Source organism: Sinohyriopsis cumingii, chromosome 3 (genome assembly GCF_028554795.1).
Source record: "Sinohyriopsis cumingii isolate HCF-2022 chromosome 3, ASM2855479v2, whole genome shotgun sequence".
Taxonomy (NCBI): Eukaryota; Metazoa; Mollusca; class Bivalvia; order Unionida; family Unionidae; genus Sinohyriopsis; species Sinohyriopsis cumingii.
The window spans coordinates 128,665,618-128,686,870 of NC_142963.1; the positions used below are offsets into that span (position 1 = coordinate 128,665,618).

The window sequence follows — 21,253 nt, forward strand, 5'->3', positions numbered from 1 at the left end:
TGCATAATACCATCATGCTCACATCATCCACAGTTGATTGCATCATTTTCTGATGCAATGCAATACTAATGCCATGCGGCTGCTGAAGTAAGTTGACGTCAGCAGTGTACTATACATGTGTAGGCCTATTATACTAATGCCAGGCGGCTGCTGAAGCTGACGTAAGCAGTGTACTATATAAAGCCCAATCAGATAGGTTCAGCATTTAAAATATTTTAGACGTTGTGCGAGACAGTTCAAGCTACTGTTACATAAAACTTATTATTTTATCCATTTACGTACAATAAAGAACAGTAATGCCTCGAAAGTGTGTTAATACCGCGGACAATTTTTGCTATATTTGTGGGGAAGTGACATTTGCCAACCAGAAGAAAAGTATCAATTCTCAAGTGAAGAAGGCATATCATCTTTACTTCGGATGCAAGGTTGGTGACCAAGACAAGCCTTGGGCTCCGCATATATGCTGTGCTACATGTACAACACAGCTTTCACAGTGGTTGAATTGCAAAAGGTCATCAATGCCGTTTGCAGTCCCAATGGTGTGGAGAGAGCCAAGCAACCACCTAAATGACTGTTACTTCTGCTTGGTTCCTCCTCTTTCCGGCGGAATAACAAAGCGAAAGAAGTCGAGAATAGTCTACCCAAACATTCCGTCTGCATTGAGACCAGTTCCACATGGTGAGGGACTTCCTATTCCAGAACCTCCAGCAGAATATTCTCTGGATTCATCTGACGAAGACAAGGGTGAGTCGACCTGTTCTTCTCCTGGTCCATCAGCATGCAGTGATCCAGATTTTCACTGTGGTGCATCATCAACCCCACACAGAATAACACAGGAAGAACTAAATGACCTGATTCGTGATTTGGACTTATCAAAGAACAAGGCAGAATTGCTAGGATCAAGACTCCAACAATGGAATCTTCTAGAAGAAGATGTCACAATTACTGCATATCGAAAGCGCCACCAGCAATTGGAGCCTTTCTTCAGAAAGGAAAGTAATCTGATATTCTGTTCCGATATTGAGGGCCTCATGAATGCTTTAAAAATCACTCATGACCCACAAGAATGGAGACTATTTGTGGACTCTTCGAAACTGAGTCTCAAGGCTGTGCTTTTGCACAATGGAAACATTCTTCCATCTATTCCAGCAGCGTATGCTGTCCACATGAAAGAGATACGATAACTTAAGGCAGCTACTGAATTCCATTGAGTATAACAAGTACAGCTGGCACCTCTGTGGTGATTTGAAGGTAGTTGCCCTTTTAATGGGACTGCAGCAAGGATATACAAAATACATGTGTTTCTTATGCGAGTGGGATAGTCGAGCAAGGGAAATGCACTACATGAGGAAGGAATGGACTCACAGGCAGAATGTAGCCATTGGAGAGAAGAATATCCAACACCCAGCTCTGGTTGAGGCTCAGAAAATCTTGCTACCACCCCTTCACATCAAACTAGGTTTGATGAAGAACTTCGTGAAAGCCATTGACCGGACTTTGCCAGCATTCCGATACCTGCATGAAAAATTCCCTCGACTCAGCGAAGCAAAGATTAAAGAGGGAGTTTTTGTGGGTCCTCAGATTCGAGAGCTTTTCAAAGATGACCGGTTCAACAACTTGCTGGAAGGTGACGCGAAACAAGCATGGAATGCTTTTCGCCTAGTTTCTACAAACTTCCTCGGAAATGTTAGGGCAGAAAACTATAAGGAACTAGTAGAAGACATGTTGATGAAGTATAAGAAACTTGGCTGCAATATGTCTCTAAAGATTCACTTCCTTCATTCCCATTTGGATTTCTTTCCTAGCAACTGTGGTATTGTTTAGTGATGAACACGGCGAACGTTTTCATCAAGATATCGCAACAATGGAACAAAGATACCAGGGAAAATGGTCCACTACAATGCTGGCTGACTACTGCTGGACACTCCTCAGAGATGCTCCCGAACAGCTGTACAAGAGACAGGCGAAGAAATCTAAGATGTAGTCAATGACTTGATTTTTTTATAGGTAGGCTATTACAGTTGACCTTTTACTATTGGAATGCATTTCGTTATGTAAACATTAATTTCTTGCAGATTACAAAAAAACTAGAGCCAATTTTGCAATTTGACTGTCATATTCGTGTTCAGCACATAAAAATTGATAAGAATTGACTAATTTTATTTCAGTAACATGACTTTTGTAAAAATTTGTTGTCCAGTGTTATTTGCTAACCAAGAGGAAAAGGGATTACGATGTTATGTAAATGCTGTAGAAGTTGTAAATACGAAACGTTCAGCTATGATATCTGATGTTGAAGGTTATTAAAATAGATTAGGGACATACACAACATGTCAATGAAACAGATGCAACCAGGAAAGCTAAAGTGTTGGTTAGAGTAAACATTGACATGATTGAAACTATTGTTTGACGAGAAAAGGAGCATCAATTGTTACTATAGCAACAGCGATAACAATGTTTATATTAACACATGCTTTTTATAGCATATTTGGTGGAAGTTTCAAATTTATTTCTACGGGTCCGGGAGTAGAAGAGCTTTTGGGAAGGTCTGTTATTCGCCTTCTTTCGTCTGTCATCCGAAGTCTCTCTTTGAACATACACCAATTAGTACAATATTGTTTACGCCACTCTTCCTAAACTACATGTAGGATTGCTATGAAAATCTATCAACACATTCATCACAAGGTCCACTTGGTCCTAAATGAAAATATTGCTGGTCAAATATCCAATGTGACTCCCCCTCCCGTAACCATCTCTAAATCATTCTTATTGCTATTTTCCCCTAAATGAATGGTCATATAAATATGGAATTGAAAAATAATTCTTTTGATATAAATTTAAAATGGTGCCGATCTGATTTCCAGCATGGCCGTCACGGCAGCCATCTTGCCAATTTTTTTATCGGTAGTCCTCCTGAACATAAAAACATACAGACATGGGGTTTTCACCCAAATGCTTTCGATCATGTGTAGTCCTCACTAAAATAGTGTCGCAAAGACATAAAAAGCCACTCCAGCGGCTATCTTGAGAAAACGTGTTTTCGCTACTGCACCTGAATGCATAGAGTGATTCGAACATGTTTATTTTTTAAATGACTTCTTATTATGTCTAGTTAGTCCTACACGAAAATGAGCCGAGCTGACCTCCGATGTTGTCACGACAGTGGCAACTCCTCCTATATTAAAAGTCATATAAACATTGGAGTTCTGCCAGAAGATATCATGTGATGTCTAATTTATAATAAATGAAATGGTGCCGATCTAACACACAGTATAGCCACCTTGGAAGCTTTATTGAAAATCTTGTTATTTCTACTCCTCCTAAATGGAATGTTATATCTACATGTAGTTTTAGCCAGAACACGAATGATTAAATCTAGATGTCCTGAACGAAAATAGTGCCAATCTGACCTCAAATATAGCTGACATAATAGGCATACTGAAGCTGTTGTCACTAATTCCCCAGAGTGTATGGTCATATCAACATGGAAATTTCACCAAAAGTCCTTCAATGGTGTCTAATTTGTCCTAAATGAAAAATGTGCTGATCCTACATGCACTATGGCTGCAACGATTGCTAATTTGAAATTCTTTTTTCTCAAGAATATCAGCGATAGTTTTAAAACCCAACCGATCTAACTAAACTGACTACACTTTGTAATCCACCGGCTCTTAAAAAGGTGCTACTTCAAATCCCTACTCAATCACCCCAGCCTCGTGCTCCAAGTGAACCATTACACCGATTATTTATTTGAGTTAGCGAGAAATTTAGATTAAGGATCGTTTAGTATTATTTGTAGTTTCGTAAGTTGATTATTTAAGAATGCATGTCAATTCTTTTCTGCTCTATCTGATCGCATCGTATTGTGTGTTTTTGTTGTTGTTGGTATTAATGTTTCTCATTTGCATCCTTGACCAATGGTGTATACATGGAATCAAAAGTTAACTGTGCAAAGCTATCCACAGTAGGTGATCGCGCTCAACGAAGCGCAAGTTCCTAACCGATTTAAAAAAACAATACTAAAACAGCTCCAACATCCATTAGTGATAAATACTGTTTCATGAATTTTCTTAAGCGTCATAGAAAACATATACTGGAGGAAAATTCCGTCCAGAAGTATACTGAAACAAATATGAGGGAGATACAGGAATGTATTGGAAGAATATCATCACCAAAATCCCTACTTATCGACTAAGTTTTACTCTTGTCCGTTGCAAATTCTTGTCGTACTGTCTCAGATGGCTTTTCATCCATTTCATTACCATCAACAACTGATGCATCGAGATTGATATTAGGGTTTAAATTTAGCTTGAACAAGTGTTTGGATTTCTTTAAATTGTTTTATCCAACAATATTCCCATATTTATAACCTTGTACTAGGTATTACATGTACACATTAACCACCAACAGCATATTCTAATTTTACTCATGTATATGTGGTGTCATTTTAAAAATCTGATAAGTATTTCCGTCATTTGTACTTTTTATTGTTCCTTAAATATATAACTATTCACATGTTTATTGATCATTGTACGGTGGAAACATAATGTGCAGTATATGTTTGATAATAACTTCTCCTACCCCTCAGGGACGTCATTTCAACTTTTTCCGGGGGGTGGGGGCAAAACTTGACGGGCTTGTTAATTTTCGTATATAGGCTACAGCAATTTTACAGCACATGCAAATTCGGGGAGGCGGGGGGGGGGGGCAGAAACTGCATTGCCCCCCTGCCCACAATGACGTCCCTGCTACCCTTAACACACGCATGTTGCATATGTTCTAATGCTTGTATATCATCACTATCATGTGTGTCGCGTGCCATATTCTGGGTCCTATTTTCAAGGTCGTATTTACCCGTCAGTATGCTAACATAACAAATGTTTAAATGGATGATATTTGCAGGCTTGTATATTGCCACAGGAAGATGTGTTGCATCGCACTTTTGCAGACTAAATCTCAAGATCAAAGTCATAGATCAACATTTCAAGGTCTCTTTTGGTTCTACTTTATATCATAAAATCTGTTAGCGGTACAGTCAGTGCCGGATTAAGGCCTTCCAGGGCCCTAAGCACTGAACATATTATTGTGCCCCGCTCTTACAAAATGTGAATTAAAAAAATAAATTAAAAGCTAAAAAGGCGGGAAAATACCAGTGTTGCCAACATTCCAAATCAAATTACTCGTATATGCAGATCGAAATGGTCGTATATAATTTGGTTAATTCGAATTTATTATGGTACCCCTGTTGGGTTGGTGCCCTAAGCACGTGCTTAGTGTGCTAAATGGGAAAACGGCACTGAGCACAGTAATTTAACACGGTATACATATGCTTCTCATCTGCATGGCACAGTCAAGGTTTTATCAACAAAGTCCAGCTCACTGATCCATGTATTTTACTCCTATACTGATTTGATTATTGCGGATGTTCTTGTCCTCGCCAAAGTAATCGGGATATTAAAAATTAATGGAGCTTGCTTGTTATATTTAATTGTAGCATCTCTACATGAGTAGTTCGAGTAAAATAAAATAAAAATTAAATAAAATAGGGTCGACAGGCTATAACTGTCATGAGCTTAACCTCTGGTATAAACCTTCACGAGGTAAGTGTGAAGTAAAATAGCAGAACAAGGAAATAGAACGATTAGTTTTTAATTTCAGGAAGACTGTTTTTTATACAGACAGTATCCAGATACATTACAAGGGCAGCGAAGTAGTTGTCAATTACAAAGTGAATAATAATAATAATAATAATAATCTCTATTTAATATATTCAGTCATGAAAGACCAATCTGCCATGTATTCCTCCATTTGTTAACAGGTTATGTACTTAATGTATGCAACTATAATAGTCAAGTAGTATATATATGTGCATATATGTAAAACAGGTATACACACTTCAACATGTTGGAAAGAAACGAAAATATGATTAAGCATGCACAGATTATCTCAGGGCACAATGATAAAATTGTTTATTTGGAGACTTTGATATATCACTCCAGCTGGTCAAGAAAAAATATCTGTCTCGAACTGATCCAAAAAGAATTTCTATATTTAGGTATTTAAAATATGGGGCATGGGAGTTTCTAAATTTTTATCATATCGTAAATTAAAAAATATATAAAGCCCACTTTTTCCGCAAATTGACAACGTTCTGAGAGACACCTGTGAGATTTAATTATCTCGTTACTGATTTTACTCACGTTTCGGGTGCAACAATCCATGTGGTACCGTCCCTGGAGTTGAACGCGACTTATATTTCTTCGTTAGCTTATATAGCAGGTATCGATTTACAAATCCAAAACAAATTAAAAGAAACTGTATGCATATTATTTCCCCAACCTTATGGCACAGCTGCAAATGTCTTATTATGCTTGAGAACTTCATCGTGCCTTTTTTTGTGTGCCTGCTTGTTTCTTGAATCAAAATGATTAACGTAAACTTTGTATGTCGTCGTGCAGGTCCATATTTGCCTTTCGCTTGCTTAACTTGTATTTGATCTTTATACACTTAAATGCTGATCAGTCTGTTTTTCTCCTTCATCTTCTGTGGTTGTCTTTGGACATACCATGTAATTCTTTTTCTTTAAAACAAAAACAAATGAGGAAGGGGCCCCGAGTGACCGAATGGTCTAAAGCGCTCTCCGTTACAGATCACTGCCATCTCACCTCTGTCTGCGTGGGTTCGAGTCTCGGATGCGGCCAATGTGGGTATGTGAGAAAGCTTGCCAGTAGCTTCTCGTGTGTCGGTGGTTCTCTCCGGGGTTTTCCCGGGTTCTTCCTCCACCATTAATACTGGCCGCCATGTATAGTCTATCGTATGCTGAAAAATGGCGTTAAACCCCACAACAACAACATCAACAACAGAGAAAAAAAAGACAGAAATATCTAGATTTGTTTTTCACTCATTGTTTCATTTTATCTATTCTACGCAGAAAAAATTGTTTTCCTAGCATGGGAAACACGAGGTGCTTAGTTCGCAAATGTCCTAACTCAACCCTGACAAATGTTGTTTCTCAAAACATTCACGATATCCGGGTTCGGTTGGTTATCATTTCATGAAGGTGAACTTATCAAACATTCCATACTGGCTGCGTCATAACATGCAGTTCTGTCCAGACAAGAGGTGCGGATCAGGTAGACGAAATGTTTTATCGGCGTACTTCAAATGAGATTATGCTTTCATCAGTTAATATGGTCGGCTAATAGGGTCATCAGGACTACGTTTAGACTGACACATAACTATTCCGTATGCTGTAAACCATCATCTTTATATATTTGTGAACCGGAAGAAAAGTTTGTGTGTTGTCTACTTGTCGCTTCGTCGCTTCTCTTTGCAAATAACAAGACGAAATGCAGATATATTTATCGTAACAAAATGCGCGTATGTCCTTTTGTTGTTTTGGGTTTTTTTAAATATAATGTAAGCAAATGTTGCTTGTTACGGTCATTGGTAGACATTAAGAATCATTCTCTTTCTGAAACTTTTCGTACTCAACAGCTGTGATACGAACGTTTCATAGATTTGTTCTTTTCGAAAGGTAGCCGCTGCTAATGATCTTTCTGAAACTATAAAACTACATGTCATGTTTGGATGCATGTAGCTGCAGCCCCTATTGCATGGCTTCGTAATGAATGCCAAGTGCATTGGTAGCATTTCCCAATGTATATGTAAAACGTAACGCCCATTCCGTCTTGATTAGTCTTCATGCAACACGATAATTGTAATGCAATACCTCAATACTATCTCAAAGCCATGATCTATTGCGCGTAAAATACAATATCATATTGCCTATTTTAGCATAAATAAATACGTTTTCAGCAAAACAGAGTGTATATGAACATTAAAATGACAGGTTTTAAGTTAATAATATATAACGTTAAACTCAGTAGTATTATATGTTATATTCTACTATACCACACCCAACCACTTGTTAAGCCATTTCGTATTATCAATAACCGTTGATCGTGTAAGATTTTGGGTAATGTGCGTTTTATTTACTTAAACATTGATCAGTTGAGTTTTAGTAAGAATCCAACCCTAGGATGTCTTCACTGTGCTCTGGCAAACGATTGCACATATAAAATTGTGCATAATTCTTGATATTAACAACATCGTGCAACGTCCACGCCATAACACTTAGTGGAATTTGTTTTGGATCAGAAGGCAGTGCATATAGCAAAATTCTGAATTACACGTCCTTGACTCGCAGCGTAGTTGCAGATTAAACGGTATGTATCCGAAGATGTTATGACCATTTTGGTTAGCCATATTTTATTCAAATTACATTGTACTTTAACCTTTCGCTACTGTAGATAGAGTCTACACTGTTGTTGCATATACGCCCATGTGACAATAAAGAAAAGGATAGTCAGGAAATGTAATTTATGTCACATCACTTGCAGTGGGTAAAGAATAAAGAACTACGTGTGTGTATTTGCGTGTCAAAGACATCCAGGTAAAGATTACATTTGATTGCATTGAGAATAGAAGCCTACCAATGTTTAAGAAACTTGTAAGTGAAATTGCAGTACACACACACAGACAAACACACACACACACACATTCGATTTTAGGAAAAGCAGTTTGAAATCATTGTTCGTGCAAGACAGTTCTACATATGCTCACTATCATGATACTTACGTCCAGTCATTGGATGTTACACTGCCATATAGTCAATAATGGCAAATTAAGTACGTTCCGATATTGCATGTACATTTATCGTTGATGCAGAGATATCGATATCACTTGTATGTTGGTTGTTGCATGTATCGCTTTAAAACCACTGTTCGTGCAATGATCGTAGTTATTCAAGTTTCAATTCATTTTGACATTCACAATCGATATGTCAGCTAAGGAAGATTTTAGATAACAATGGATATATTTTGTTTACGCCGGGCTATTAACTACCATGTCTACTAATTTCCGTATCGATTTCCAGTTTTTGAAAATTCTCACGACTGCGAACTAAGCCAATACTAACTTTGTCGTTTCTGTGTGGCTGTAACATCATTTGGAACATCCTCGGCCCTTTCAATGACATACGTCAGATCTGACTCAGTGGCATCCATTTAGAAATTTTAGACAATGATCTTATCACGTGACGAAATTGTACGTAATTGGATATTTTTTTATTTAAAAAAATAAAAGTTTCCAGAGGTACTTTTAGATGCATCATATTTCTTAGCTTGAAAATGTTAATTGACCTGGTATTTAGTCCTAATACGTCCAGGAAACATATTGATGTCTGAGTATTATTTTTTGCGGAAGACGTTTGTGCTGTTTGGTTATTTGTTTAAGAAATCAATCCACCTTCTACATCAGAGTGTTTTTCTGGCTTAGCAGAAAGGCCGAGGCTGCTCTTATTGCTTGTAATACGACCTGTTATCCGCTGATTCCAGTTAGATATAGTCCAGAGACTTGTAAGATATTGTGGGGATACATGTAAGTAAGATATAGTTCGGAGACTTGATGACACTTATACATTGTATGATATAAGCTCGTTATATTAGGAACACATTGGCAGTGACAACAAAGACACTGCTAGCGCTATTTTTATGCTCAATTATAATGTTTGTCCGTGTGCCTGTCCATCTGAGTGTTGGCTTGCTTGATTATTGTACTGTGCGTCTGTTTGTCTGTTTAAACTGTCCACTCTTCGTATACACCAACATATCTGTTTTTCCATGTCGGCTTGACAGATTATTTGAACATTTGCTTTCTTCGGACTATTCTATGTCAGTATTACCTTCGGACCATTCTATGTCAGTATTACCTTCGGACCATTCTATGTCAGTATTACCTTCAACCATTCTATGTCAGTATTACCTTCAACCATTCTATGTCAGTATTACCTTCGGACCATTCTATGTCAGTATTACCTTCAACCATTCTATGTCAGTATTACCTTCGACCATTCCATGTCAGTATTGTTTCCGGCGGATTCAATAATCAGCACCATGCGCTTTAAATTGCCATGTAGGGACATGCTTGATATGTGTAACCTTTGCTAGAATGTGCCGATATTGGATTTAAGACTTTTGCAACAATGGCTGTAAACTTTAAGATTACAACTGTATGTGACTTAAATCAATGTCTAAGCTCCATTCGTATTCTGAGCATGTTTTCACCAACTACTGCAGTCAATGGCTGCTTTAGGAAAAGATGGCTTTGACATCACATGTTGACATCCGGGTCTCCATCAGAGGTACAATCTGATCAGTCTCGCGTCAATCTTGTGCAATGGGAGCATGTCCAGAAAACAAAATACAGACGATTTTATAGTATTCAGTCTTTCTTAATAGTTATATATCTGATGAAGATACAAAAATGCATGGAAAAGGAAGACCGTATCTACTCGCGCAGATGTTATCTCAATGGACTAGTGTTACGATGTTGTCATCTGCATCGGACATTATGAGATTGGTGATTAAAGAAATTTGATGACGACTATTCGGAAAATTGGCAATGAAATTATATGGTCATATGCCATTTCAACTAGAGGATTTATTGTCCGATGTCAGATTTTGTTTAGGAATGAAAATGAAAAGGATCTGCTTCAACGTGCTGTTGCTCTCCCGTTTCTTCTGTATCACCAAGTTTATTCAATCCATCCTGAAATTCAAGAGGAAGACGGTATACTTTTCGTTTTTTTAGCTTCTGCATTTCCTTTTTTTAATCTTCAAGAAAACCAGAATTACGCTGTTTTAATTCTAATGTACCCTTCCATCAATGCGTTGTACACCATTGTAAGGTTATATTCAAGTCAGCCTCTCCTGATTTACGTAAAGATTTAACATGTAAAACACCAAATATAATCATACGCCTAATTTTGTACATCTACCTAAAGTAATTATAAGTAAACAAAACTTATTTATGACACTGCAACGAGATTTTATGAATAGTTCTTTAATACAATTCTTTTTTCTTCTTATACAAAGGATATACCTCTTACTTCTCCGACACATCAGTAACGTGATCATTATGAAATACATTTGCAAGGTCCGCAGGGCGAAGAAATGGACAAAGTATAAAGATGCGGGTCAAACAAAGGCCATGTCAAAAAGAATTATAGTTTATTGAAGATGATAATATCAAAACCCCATTCTCCAGAAATTGAAGGGCAAAACTAGGAATTAAGCATGGCTACAGCAAGTGGAACATACAAAGACATCTGGTAAAAACTAAGTTAAAAGAAGTTGAGAATACTAGACGATAAACAAATCAAGAAAACATATGAAACACTTGTAAATGCTAGAGTTGCTGAAGTTCCTTATCATTGTCAAATGTTGCAATTTATAACGTGACATGACTCGTTAGCAGATCTTCCAATGGACGACTTGAACAGTTAAAAAAATGAACTAAAAGAAGACTTCGGGCATTATGTATTGTACTAATGAACTAAAAGAAGACTACGGGCATTATTTGTTGTGCTAGTCGTTAACTGACAGTTTATACCACGATAAACTCGAGAAATAACATTAAACTTTTAAAAGTTACATAACTTTAACAACTGTTCATGAAAAATGAAAAATAATGAATTACTTTCTATCTTAACGTTATTCAAAAGTAATAACGGCGGTTAATATAATCTCTGTGTTTGTAGCTTGTATATTGGCATTTTTTAAAATACCTTTTTTGTCATATTATGATTTTTTGTTTCTTCAGACAAAGCGTTAACACTTCGGAATCGTACTAAATTTATTGGATTTTAAACGTAAGCATAGTTATGTCCCACACACACACACACACATACAGACACAAACAAAATACGAGCGCACATGAGAGAGATGTCACAATATCCATGCCAAAATTTCGATGAAAGTGAGAAAGTAAATTACCTAATTAATAGCTTTGTTCAGATTGCCTAGACAGAAGGAAATGCATATTATAAAGATCACAAAAAATATCTGTTCAACATTTATGTCGTATAAATTTCTTGGCAAGTGAAATAGATTGATTGATTAACATCTTTATTTCCTCTGTATATTACGAAAAGAACGATCTGTAGTAACAGGAACATGTAAAACTATGGAAAATAAGAGTGATTAAAGGAACGAAATACCATACCATACAGGAATATATAATGAGCATTCACCATGGAAATAAGGAACAGTAACTTGATATCGCCAGGTCATAGTTCATTTTCAAAATTTGTTATGCACATCATAAACTGAGATTTCCATTGAACACAAAAGGCACGGTTTTAAAGAAAGTTTAAAGATATTCTTATAAATGGAAATGAAAATACGAGTTCAGAACATTAAATAAATCAATCGCATTACTAAGCCATAAATAGCAATAAGCAAGCTAGTGACAGCAAATGTCATTAGTATTGTATGTTAGCATACGATCTGAGAGTAAAGTATTGAAAGCTGGAACTCTTAAATTTTCACCCGGGGGTGGGGGGTGGGCGGGTATCCTCCCGTTAACCGGGCGCACCGAAAATGAAGAAATTTGTGAACGAAATTTAGGTTACATTGAAAAACTAGTAAAAGCAGTGTTTGATTAACACTGCTAGTTAAATGGTGTATTAAACATTGTCCCCAGTAAAATAGACGTATTATCACACACTTGAGCTTTCTAAAATACCTTACATACCATTTCAAGACAGTAAAATCGCTCTCGTCATATACATGAGAGACAGAGAGAGAGAGAGAGAGAAAATCATACGTTTGCACTGTTTGTTCAAAATATACATGTAATTTTCCACAGCGAGTTTGGTAAAGGACCTTGTTCAGCTTTGTTTCTTTCCTTGACCTTGAAGCTTAAGTGTGAGCAAGGTTGTCCGCTCAAACGTGTACTTATCGAATATACAAAATCCGCCCAAACAGTGCAGGAACTATCAGACCGCACACATGGTTTCCTACTATTTCCTTGAATTTCCTGAATATCAGTTGATGGGAAGAAGAAATGTGTGGACAATATAGTTAATAGGCTGATGTTCGGACGGTGGGATTAATATATAAATATCGCTTATACCTTAGAAGCATTTTTTTTATTACATAATGCAATATACAACCTATTAAAAAGTATATATTGGATTTAAACATCCATTTTTTTCAGAAACAGAAATGGTAAAACTTGAAGTGATAAACATACATAATATTTAAGCAGCTGCAGTAGGATACCTTTACCTTGAATAAAGAAAATATTTCGTTCAATTAATGGATTGCCAAAAGGTGGTTTGAGCCTCTGAGAATGACCCCTGAGTTTGACTTTTCATCAGAATATACCAAAATACGTCATATATATATATATATATATATATATATATATATATATATATATATATATATATATATATATATATATATATATATATATATATAATAGACAAGAATGGGCAATGAAGTTTCTGTCTTGATGGGGGTACATGTAAATATTCAACAATTTTTTCGATGCCATTGAGACTATTTTCGCAAATCATACGAATGCCAATCATCCATCCGCTCTGGTAGCATGACTATCAGGACGGTAGTTCCAAAGTAAACCGAAACGAATCATTGTGAATTGAATATCAGAAAAAAGTGTGACACCATTTCCCAAGTCAAAGTCGCTTGTCCTACGATGCGGAATAGTTTCCCTTTGTTATTAAAACACGACCAAGGTCACAACAATAAGTGAAAACAGATTAAAAGTTTGTATTCTTTAGTATTAAATATATAGATTTGTAAATAAAGAAATAAAAAACATTTTGAATCTAAATATTAGTGGATTATATCGGAGTGGATGACAGGCGACCTTGACCTTAAGGTGTATTAATCTTTCTGCAGGTTTGAAAAATTAATCCGACTTCAACAGCTTGCATAGTTCATTTGTTGATACTGGAAAGGTGACACCACTTATATATTACGTGAAGTAATATCCGTATACCAATCCTACAAGGAGGTAATGAGCGCTTCTCAATGTCACGTGGATACGAGAATAATTTTAGATGCTCTCGTGTCAATGATCGTATGGGATAAATCTTGCAATCTGGAATAACTATTTCTACTGGCACAAAAGCTTGAAAATGTTTGATGTTTCGACTAGTTTGCTTCAACTTGACTGATGGTGTTGTAAACTAGTTCATATCAACCTATAAATGGATGAGCCATATCACCGTCTGTTTGGATATTTCATTGTTTTAGTAGTAATTTTAGGTTAGTGAGTGACTGCTAAGTAAAATGAAAGAATTATTTAAAAGGGAAATATGCTGGCTGTAAACAGATGATGATTTTATTTGTGTAGAAATAATTATTTAAACTTTCGTAATTTCAACGCATTGTTTTGTTTATTGTTTGTCCTTTCCCTGTTTTGTATATACTTTTGTAAAAAGACTCAGAGTCGAAAGTGATCAGGCTAGTTAGAAACTACTTTTACATTGTTTTTTGTCGTTTTATTGGATTTATCTCAATCAATCCCTGACGTACGCGACCCCTTGCTGGATCCAGTGATCTTGAAGACGTTAACGTCATTTACGTGAATGAGATGTTTGTTTATAATGCATTTGAACTATTAATGAATCTAACACCAAACTGGCGCTCATAAAGTCCGACAATGGATTTAATAGACTGATCCACACCGAGTGCAACAATTGATATAAGGAAATTATATCCTTCCCGAATGGATCTAATCAGCACATGTAACTTCAACGAGTATTCAAACAAGAATTAACTTATGGAACTTATGAAAAAATATGATTGAAACATGGATCTATCACCATGGATGATCAATGTATATAATTAAGAGACAGGCATTAACAATGTATGATTCCATCACAAAGGGTATCAAAAAATAGGATTTATACACGACTATGAACACTGTATGATTCTGTCAACAACGATATCAAAGTATAGGATTTTTACACAACTATGAACAATGTATGATTCTGTCAACAACGATATCAAACTATAGGACTTATACACAACTATGAACAATGTATGATTCTATTACCAAGGGTATCAAAGTATAGGATTTATACACAACTATGAACAATGTATGAATCCGTCACCAAGGATATCAAAATATATGATTTATACACAACTATGAACAATGTATGATTCTGTCAACAACGATATCAAAGCATAGGATTTATTCACAAATATGAACAATGTATATTTATATAACCAAGGGTGACCAAAGTCTAGAAATTTTACAAAAATATAAATAGTATCTGTTTAATTCACAAGTAGTATGTATGTTTTACTGATTTTAACTCTCATAGCAATATTGAATTATTTATTTCACTTAAATAGCGATTTTGAATAATATGGATTTAAAAAATGAAACATTTGTATCTCGTAGCGTTCCGTTGAAAATCACGATGTATTTCGGTTTCCACAACTCTCATCGAACGGTCAAGGTGCCACCACACATTACCTGCCCCTTTCAGCCTGTAACTTAGCATATACAGACATGGAAATCATCCATTACAAAATCCACAAATGTCGATACATATAGAATGTTTAAAACAGAATTCAAAGTAGGAAGATTATTTATTAAGAGGCGTATAAAAATAAGGCAAATAAAATAAACTTAAAGTCATGTAAATCAATGTTTACGTAAAGAGAAAGGAAGATGGGAAAATTTTCTAGACATGAAAGATTGCGCAAATCTTGCATGCAAAACTTCGTGGGTGCTGAATTCTCCCTAAACGCAGATATTTCCGAAGAAAACCATATTTTATCAAACTTTTTTTCCTTTCTGTTCATCTTAACTGGATATGTATGCTGTTCTTTACTTTTTTTCTGGATGATAAATGTTCATCACTATAAAGTAACGAGCTGACTCTAGATGATATTTTCTTCCTTGTATTGTAATTTATTTTCTTTTCCTTTCAAATATATTTTACAGTTTGTACTTGCTCGTATTCCATCGGAGTATTAACTGTTATCTTGCCGTCAATCTGAGCTAAACTGATTGTTCTACGGGAAGCATGCAAAAACATGTGCTTATGTTTCACCTCACAAATGGCGTATTGCAACCCGAACGTGATATTGATTTCATCATTTATCATTTAAATGCTAAATTATTCCGGAAGTTAAAAGATAAAGAACGTATGCATAACAAAATTAGGCTCATTGTTGCCATGTTTAAGGATTAAATAATACTTGAATCAATATTGACTGCTGACTGCGTCAGTAATACGTGCAAATAACAGTATGATCAATGTTTGTTGTAGGTGGGGCAGACTATATATTTTCAAATTGCATTTCCTCGAGGCAAAGTGAGCTTTCGTTTCTTTTCACGGTGCCGGAAGATAGTGGTTTTCAGTCATTATGCAAGTGTACAAAATAGTTTCATTCTATGGATGTTTGAAGGTAATTTTCGAACTATATGTTTAATTGTCAAATATAGATGTTTTCTGCTTTTAAAGTTTCAATATCAATACCAATAAAACATTTGTTCTCACATTAAACATGATAAGAAACTGGCGAAATATATTGCGTGGAAAGGTATTACTCTCAACGATGTTCAAGCAGACTTACTTTCCCAGGTACATGTATATAATATGAATGGGAGGCGACCTAATATCAGAACAATAAAGTTTCTCAAAGTAGAGGCTTCATTGTAGAGCAATAAAGGATCTGTTAAAAAATCTTACAAATTGAAATGATTTAAGCTACCTTACATAATTCATAACATCCATCAACAATTACCGAAAAGAAAATAAATTTTCCTTTTATGAAAACCTTTGTTGGAAATACGGAACTGTTCAGTGAGTCGATTGAACTTGAGAGATTCTTTTAAAGTGCATTTGATCACCAACAATTTTAGTCAGAGGGTAAAAGTAAGTGCGCATGACATACTAACTGCCAAAAATAAAATATTGGGTAATAATAATTCTTTCACAGTATACATACAACTTTGAAATTTAGAAGTTCCTTATGAAATCTGTATACTAGCTAGTGTGTTTATTGTCTTCTTATCTAGCCTGATGCTACATGTCTGCGGCCATTGCTAGACATCACTATAAAATGCCACACTGCAGACATCGTAGCGATATGACTGAAAAATTGTTAAAACTACGTGATGAGCGATCTCAGATTTTATTTGATTGCATTTGCTCTGGTTCAGACAGAACTTGTAATATATTTACCGCCACTGAAATATAGCTATCAGAGCTTTCAATGTGCTGTACTCACAAAGCTTTTGCAAGTTCAAGTATTTCCCAGGGTTCCTCGCCATGGAATCGTTGATCCATCCACTCTGCACCTCCGCATTCAGATAGTGTGTGAAATAAAGAACCTTATATTTTCTTGATTGCAAGTTTCGACTATAAGCAAGAGGAAAACACAGTTATATGCATTAAAAAACACGTCCATTCCTTTATTACACTTGTACAGAAAGACAGTACGCGTCTTCAACTATGACGTCACACGCAAGACAACGTAAAGTAATGCTCCAGGATACATTATGAAAGATGTCTCTCTATATAAACTTCTGTCAGACTTTAAGATATTCTATAAGAGAATAGTGTATCGATCAAAGCGAAGATTAATCCACATATACTGGTACACAGAAAGGCATTCAAACTTGTTACAGATTTTCATTTTATTATTAATATGGTATTTTTTACACTTTTAGAAAATTGTAATCTCTGTAAATTCATTACTCACATACTTTGATCACGTGCTGTAGAATTATAGTATACCTTGTTCAGGTTAGTACGATATTCTTTCGTTCTTGACATTAGTTAGGTAAATCATTGATGTATGGTTTGGCTCTAGTAAGTGTCTTTCTTTCGTGATGCATATATTTCACCAATGAAATAAAGTAACAGTGTCGTCAAGCAAAGATAGTGATTCAATAAAAATGTGATAAATGGTTATCGATGTAGTTTTTGATACTATCAAACCTACTGAACCATGTATTTCAAACTGTGTATAATTACATTCTATGAAAGGTAATAATTGTTCATGAGAAAACGATAAAAGAAATTGAAAACGTAGCGCTGTACTCATTGGAATTATACTTTTTGCAATTACTCTTGTTATAACATTTATAAATATATGGGCGTACATGAACGTGGTACATATTAAATACCCGTAGCATTCTAAAAGAAATCAGAGGCCAAAGTAGGTGTGATATTCCTTATTGGCTGACTTTGGTATAAAAGACAAATGTTAAGAAAATTAGGGTGATGCTTTTAATTATACTCTTTGGCAGGATAATACAGTATCCGCTAATTCAGGTGTACATCAATCATGTGGGTTTTTTAGGGAGTATTTGATTTTTTTCTTTATCATTTTGTTGTCTTGTAGCTTTAAACTAAGTTGAAGTGAGAATAACATGAAAAAGCAATTGACTTTCTGTCAGATGGCAAAACACCCGGAGCGGATGCTATACCAGCAGTAGTCTACAAAGACGGAGCCTTGCAAATGGCATAGACATTGACTGAATTCTTCCAGTCAATGCGGACTCAAGGAACTATACCCCAGGAATACAATGATACATCCAGTGTCCACTTGTACAAGCGCAAAGACGACAGACAATCCTACGACAACCCTCGAGGCATCTCCCTGCTGACAAGAGCGGAAACAATCCTCCCCAGAATTTTGCTGAATCTCCTTGTGTATCATATTGATTAAGGGCTCCTGAATGACAATGAGTATGGCTTCAGGAAAATACGAGGGACCACATATATGATGTTTGCAGCTTGTCAACTCTAGGAGAAATGCGAGGAACAGAACTCCAACCTGCACACGACATTCATCAACCCTACAAAAGCCTTTTGATACAGTGAATCGTCAAGGTCTCTGAAGATCATGTCAAACTTCAGTTGCACAGAGAAATTCATCGTAATGGAGTTTGGCAATATGGACGACGGTGAATCATCGGAATTATTCCTACTCGCTACTGGAGTCAAGCAAGTCTGTGTGTTGGTCCCATTCCTCTTCAGCATGATGTTCCCTGATATGCTTAGTGACGCCTACCGTGACCATGACGTTGAGACTGACTACATGTACTGGACTAATGCCAAAGTCTTTAATCTCCTGATTGCTGATGACTGAGTATGTCATACAACAGAACAGTGTATCTGAACCAGTCATGGATCATTTCTCTTCCGTTTGTGACAATTTTGGTCTCACAATCAGTGTCAAGAAGAAAGAGGTGATGCACCAACCTGTACCAGGAATGCCTTACACAGAGCCAACCATTATATTAAATAGCCTAACTTTCCTAGCAGTGGACAAGGTCACCTATGTCGGCGTATACTGTCATGTACAGTCCAAATGGACAATGAACCAACGCTAGTATTGCTAAAGCAAGTGTGGCATTTGGCAGAATACGCAAAATGTGTGGGAGAGCAGATGAATCAGTCTGCAAACAAAACCGAAGGGCTGCAAAGCTATTATGTTGTACATGGCTGCGGGAAATGTTAATGACATGTACATTTAACCTTAATATTGCGATAAACGTTACTCACATTGGATAGAGGTTATCAGATATTACATAAATGATCACACTAAAATATTCAATTAGGGGGACTCGAGTTTTCTTTTGCGTCTTCTTGTGTCTTGATATTGACATTCTTTGTTGGAGATGCAAGAATAATGCTCATTGATATGTCGGTTTTATTACGCGTGGGAGCAGAGGCATCTTTTTATTGTCCAGATTTGTATATCATTAAAGGCTTTGAATAAGATGTATACTTTGATTTATTCAAGAGTATACGTATCACTTTCATTTGTTGGGCATATATGCTGCTGATAAGTATTCACATATTGAATCTGAAATATATTTTGAAAGACATATCACAGAAGGATACGTACATATAAGGTATTTTCCATTATGCGAATGCTAAATGTTTTACTGCATAGTAAAGCTTAGTATCTTTTTATTTATAACGCGTGACTAGTTGGACGTTCACGCTTAAAAGTAATGCTATTTGATATATTTCATAAATGCCAAGTGCAGCTATTCATCACTATAAAGGTCGCTCTCGCGTTGAAGGCTAACCCTTTATCTGCCTGCATCTTGTTTAGGTACTAATAATAAATTTAGAAGATATGAAATAGAACGAAAAGGGATTCAAGAGAAATGGAGTTAAAATAAAAACTGCAGAAGAGCGCTTACATGAGGTAAATGCTGAGAATAATAAGACAAAGAGAACTAATTGATCAAAGAGTACCAATTGCAAGAGAAAAAAATAAGTGAAATGCATAGGATGGTCAATGCGTGAATTAGATATTAAAGTAGAAGACTCCATCGGGAATGCCATTCAGCACCTGGAAATCATTATAAGACATGATACATAGATCGGATTTTATTTGATAAATTTGAAAGACTAGTAATGGATGAGATCCGTGTGAGACACTGGCTAAAAGGAGAGGAGCCAATTGGATCTTTGCAACTGCTCTTCTATCAGATTAGAGAGAAACTGTCTCTGGGGAAATTACTAACTGGCATTGGTGAAGTTTACATATCAGATATTGAAGAATAACTAAAACCCACTGGAGAAAAAAAAATGGTTCCATTAAAGAGTTACGACGCAGCCAATTGGACAGAAAATCGTGGAACTGAATTCGGGGAAACCAGACATATCATTTAGAGATATCAGACAAATTGTCTATTCTGAGACAAAGGTTTCATGCAAACATATCAGCTTCTAGACATTGTTTATTAAGATGTTTCGTATGTATCATCTTATTTATTAGAAATACAGGCAGATTACCTACAGAACCAGCAAACGAACACCATTTATTTGCTGAGGGCATAAGGAAATTATTATTCAAAACGCAACTGGTCCAGTTAAAAGTAACAGCCGGGAAGACCAAGCTCGATCTAAGAGAGCTTTGAGATACTTCCGATCTGTTACAGGCAGCGGTATATCCGACAAAAGAGCAGAAGGGCAACGAACAAAACAATCTACAAAGACTGGTGAAATTAATATCAAAAAGGATTCAAGCGCCAGTTCTTACATCGTAAATAGTCACGATTGAAGAAAATCACAGGTACAGAACATACAACCGAAAATATATATTTAGACATCGGATAAATATTACCCAGAAATGGCATTTTTTATCAAATAGCATCCTATTAAATGTTGAAGAGATACAGGCTCACAAGTGTTTTCCATAACACAAATTTTCTTAACTGAGTTGATGCGATCAGTCTCAACTCATTATCAACGTGAATAAGTGTATGACGGCGTCTGAAACTATTGATCTTGACATGCCATATTGAACTCCAGATATTTGGAGAAATTTGCGGGTGTTGGATATTTAGTAGTGAAGAAAACTGATGATCGTCATGGAAAGCTAAGGAA

The 21,253-nt window shown here is 36.0% G+C and overlaps 1 protein-coding gene across 5 annotated transcripts in view; it reads left to right on the forward strand.

Moving 5' to 3' along the window:
* LOC149803824 (N-acetyllactosaminide beta-1,6-N-acetylglucosaminyl-transferase-like) overlaps positions 1–21,253 on the forward strand; it is a 90,001-nt gene that overhangs the window by 58,016 nt on the left and 10,732 nt on the right. The window contains exons 1-2 of one of the 5 annotated variants that reach the window (XM_089953637.1): positions 8,357–8,455; positions 16,163–16,301. The exons of 1 other annotated variant lie outside the window; for it this stretch is intronic. In XM_089953637.1, coding sequence (XP_089809763.1) covers positions 16,260–16,301 — 42 coding nt within the window. In that variant the 5' untranslated portion in view covers positions 8,357–8,455; positions 16,163–16,259. Of the gene's footprint in view, positions 1–8,319; positions 8,513–9,326; positions 9,442–16,162; positions 16,302–21,253 lie in introns of those variants that run through there. 3 more of the 5 variants (XM_089953640.1, XM_089953638.1, XM_089953642.1) reach the window with 3 other exon arrangements.